This window comes from Sinocyclocheilus grahami, unplaced genomic scaffold (assembly GCF_001515645.1).
Source record: "Sinocyclocheilus grahami isolate Dianchi unplaced genomic scaffold, SAMN03320097.WGS_v1.1 scaffold1635.1, whole genome shotgun sequence".
Lineage (NCBI taxonomy): Eukaryota > Metazoa > Chordata > Actinopteri > Cypriniformes > Cyprinidae > Sinocyclocheilus > Sinocyclocheilus grahami.
In genome coordinates this window covers 92,524-96,084 of record NW_015506814.1, presented here as the reverse complement: position 1 = coordinate 96,084, position 3,561 = coordinate 92,524, and the positions used below count along the sequence as shown (strand labels likewise).

The 3,561-nt window shown below is 38.4% G+C and overlaps 1 protein-coding gene across 1 annotated transcript in view; it reads right to left on the bottom strand.

Moving 5' to 3' along the window:
• The window catches only part of LOC107571690 (wings apart-like protein homolog), a 67,806-nt gene that overhangs the window by 60,045 nt on the left and 4,200 nt on the right, over nt 1-3,561 (bottom strand). The window contains exon 2 of the mRNA XM_016258022.1: nt 1,418-1,905. Coding sequence (XP_016113508.1) covers nt 1,418-1,883 — 466 coding nt within the window. The 5' untranslated portion in view covers nt 1,884-1,905. The remainder of the gene's footprint in view (nt 1-1,417; nt 1,906-3,561) is intronic.

Sequence of the window (3,561 nt, the reverse complement as noted above, 5' to 3'; positions counted from 1 at the left end):
TGATGTGACCCTGTTCCCCTCACACACACACACACGACGCGTTACTCTGCGCTGCGCAAAAATCCGCATTTGAACAGTCAATAGCAAATACTTACACTAGCAACAAAACATACTTACAGTCGTTGATTCAGAAGCGCCAGATTGTCATAGCAAAGTAGGAATTTACCATTTTTATTTTTTTTTTTAGAAATAGCCTTTGTGCACAGCCAGCCTTGTACTCTTCTAGGTTCAAAATTGTTTTATGGTCGTCCATAAAATGCATTGCACAAATTCGAACATCTGGTTTGTGCTGTTCTGTTGTAAATAAATCTTAACCAATGATTCCTAATTGCATCTACTTTCGGAAGGCCAAATAAAGTGCTTTTGCACTGAATCACACAGCGTCTCCCTGACATGGCTGCATCAACACTACTGCTGTTCCTGAAACCACGCCTTCTTTCTTTGAGTGAACATTTGGGTGGCATTATGCTAATATTTCCACATAGTGATGTAGATATGTGGGGGCGTGTTAGAACGAGCTCTTTTAGGGGGGCATGGCTGACTCTGAACTTTTATAAAGAATATCTCTTTGGATTTGAGACTTTAGTCTTTGCAACTTTCAGATCTTCTTTATACACCAAGAGCTTGTAACACTCCAAAGAGAAAGGAAAACTTGAAATCGCATCATATGACCCCTTTAAGGAGTATAGTGAGAGTGACTCCTGGTTAACATGTAGTATTAATGGGTCGTGTTTAGTCACTGTTTATATTTGTTCTATGACAACAGAAAATATGTAAATTGGACCAGTTTTATTGGGCATTCAGTTGTATTACAGTATGTGACAGTTCAGAGAGTAGAATAGATCTGAAGTGCCAAAACTTGTCTGACACAATGACGTCATAAATATGCTAATTAATATGTGACATCACTTTGGTGATGATAATGTATATGCTTCCTTACTTTGATGATGTACTTAATGCTAAACATGAACTGCAAAGTCAAACTTAATAAATATTTAGATGTGGCTTTGTTCAGTAAATTAAAGCTGTTTGCTCAAATGTTTCAGGCAAGTAAAAGACCACAAAAAAACTATCTAGGGCAGGTTTATACGATGTGGTAAGCACACACTCGCTTCCCTTGAAGTTAAAAAGGGCAAACACCTGAAAGACTCTGACAGCATTTACTGACTTCAGCTGGAAAAATGACACTTTGTTATTGTCTTCTTGCATTATTGACAAACTATTTTCCTGTTTGACACTGTAAAGCTGCTTTGACACGATCTGTATTGTATAAAGCGCTACACAAATAAAGGTGACTTGACAGCATATAACAACAACTGATTAATGTGGGGATGCTGGAACAAATCAGGTAGTGTTTAAACGTCACAACACCAATGTACTTTTTGAGGGGGGGGAAATTGTTCAGGGAAAAACATACCTGTAGTAGAGGTGTTAAAAAATTTCCCAGGATCCTCTGGCACTTTGTGAGCACTTCTCTCAGTGCTGAGAGCAAAAGGGGCCCAGCTGGGTGCCACGGCCTCTACACTGGCGGGCTGGTTCACCCTGCTGTTGGGCTCCAGTGTTAGACTGGCCTGGGATCCCCCCATGGACGTCACCTTGGGTTTAGGCTGGGCTACGTTACGAGATGTGACTGGCCTGGATTCGTCATCACTGTCGAATCCAAATGGATCCTCTGAGCCATCACCGTCCGAGACCTTGGACCTCTTGGTTTGATCGGTCACCTCGGTCTTCAAACCAGGCCTCTTTGCTCCAACCTTGGCTTTGTAAGTCGTCTCGCCCCATTTGGTGCTGAGCGTGGCTCTTTTATTGGACAACACCTCGTCAAACTTGGAGGTCCCATCGCCGCCTCTTCGGCTGTATGTTTTTCCAAATCTAGATGTCATTGTGGCATCTGTCTCATATTCCCTGTGAAAGATCATAAACTGTTACAAGAATAACCCACTGGCTGTTTTCTAACCAAATGTTAACTATTAACAATTTGCCTCAAGTTTCATCTGTTCATAATGAATAAAATCGACATCATTCGGCATTCTACATGTGTGAACCTAAAAGATCTTGGGACTAGTCATTATAAAACAGATGCGCTCCTAAACTCATTCAAACCTGACAACTACTTGCATTTCTGTGCTGATAAAGAGTAGGAAACTAGATTGCCAGAATCATTTCATAATATGATTCTGATTCTATACACATCAAATTAAACAAGCCACCTTAAAAGTTACTTTGCAGCCCTACATAAGAAAAATCAATCTGCTGTAATGTACTCAAAAAATTGAGAAGTTTAGAAGGAATAGAAGAATCGCAATATATTTAAAATCGCAATAATATTGTATTGTGATAATATTGTATCGTGAGGCCTCTGGTGATTCCCACCACTATATGTCATGTGGGTTAACTGAGACCTGTTCTGAGGAGGATCACTTTATTGACTGGCACACTGCACAATTAAATGTAAACCTTTAAGTCAGATGCCCTTATAAAGACTGTAACTTTAATGTTTGCTCTTCACAGAAAAGTTGTCAACGACAAGCCAGACATCACCCAAAGGCCAGCTCTTTTTACAGTAAACCAGGTATGTATAAGTGCATTCATCCCATGTTGTATTAGCCATAATTACAAGATTCCAACTTGGGAAAAAATGAATGTCCTTATAATTACCATCTGTAATCTGGGAATTTTCGGAGAGCTTCTGCTTGTACCACGTGACCACTGTACCTGACTGCTGCAGATTAATTTAGGCATGACAGTGTTGCCATAGAAACGCACAGTTCCCGGTCCAAGGACATGAACAGCTCTATTCAGAACATGGTGTGAACGCAGCATATGATCTTGAGTATTTGACAACAGCATTATCTAACTGACTTGATAATGTCTTTATCGATCTGTTTCTTCCTCTGTTAGGATGCAGCTGAGAAGACAGACTCCAGTAAGAATCCTCAGCGTTGATCATGCAAGTCCACCGCTAACCAATCTAGAGTGGGAATCATATGGAAGAAAACTTTGTAATGGATGAACCGACCAATCTCAGGCCTTCTGTGTCCATTTTTTCAGACTGATTTATGCTCTGCACCTGGACTGTGTATGAAAAGCACTTTATATTTTATTCAGCAGGTAATGCTCAATCTCGGAAAAGGTGAGTTAGCATCTAAAGTTCAGTACTGCCAATATTGTGAACTCAGAGTGGAATAAAACCATATAGTTTTGATGCCGTTTGTTGTGATTCTGAGATAAACTGTTTTATGTTAGTTTGTTAAACAATTTTTTTTCATGTTTTATGGAGAAATTAATTCATGTTTTGTTGTGTTTTTAAATTAACATTTGGAATTGAATTAAAATAAAACAGAAAATTGCATGAATGTTCCTTTATTTTTTTGCTTTTTTCTTAATTTTTTAGTTTAACAAATTGGAAAAATAAAACAACTGATATAGATTTAACTTTGAAATTACACTGAAAAAATGTTTCATTCATGCAATTAAACAAATGCCAGGTTTTATCAAAATAGTTTTCATATACATAGAAAATATTGTTTAGGGCAAGTTATTTATTTTTCATTGGCTCAA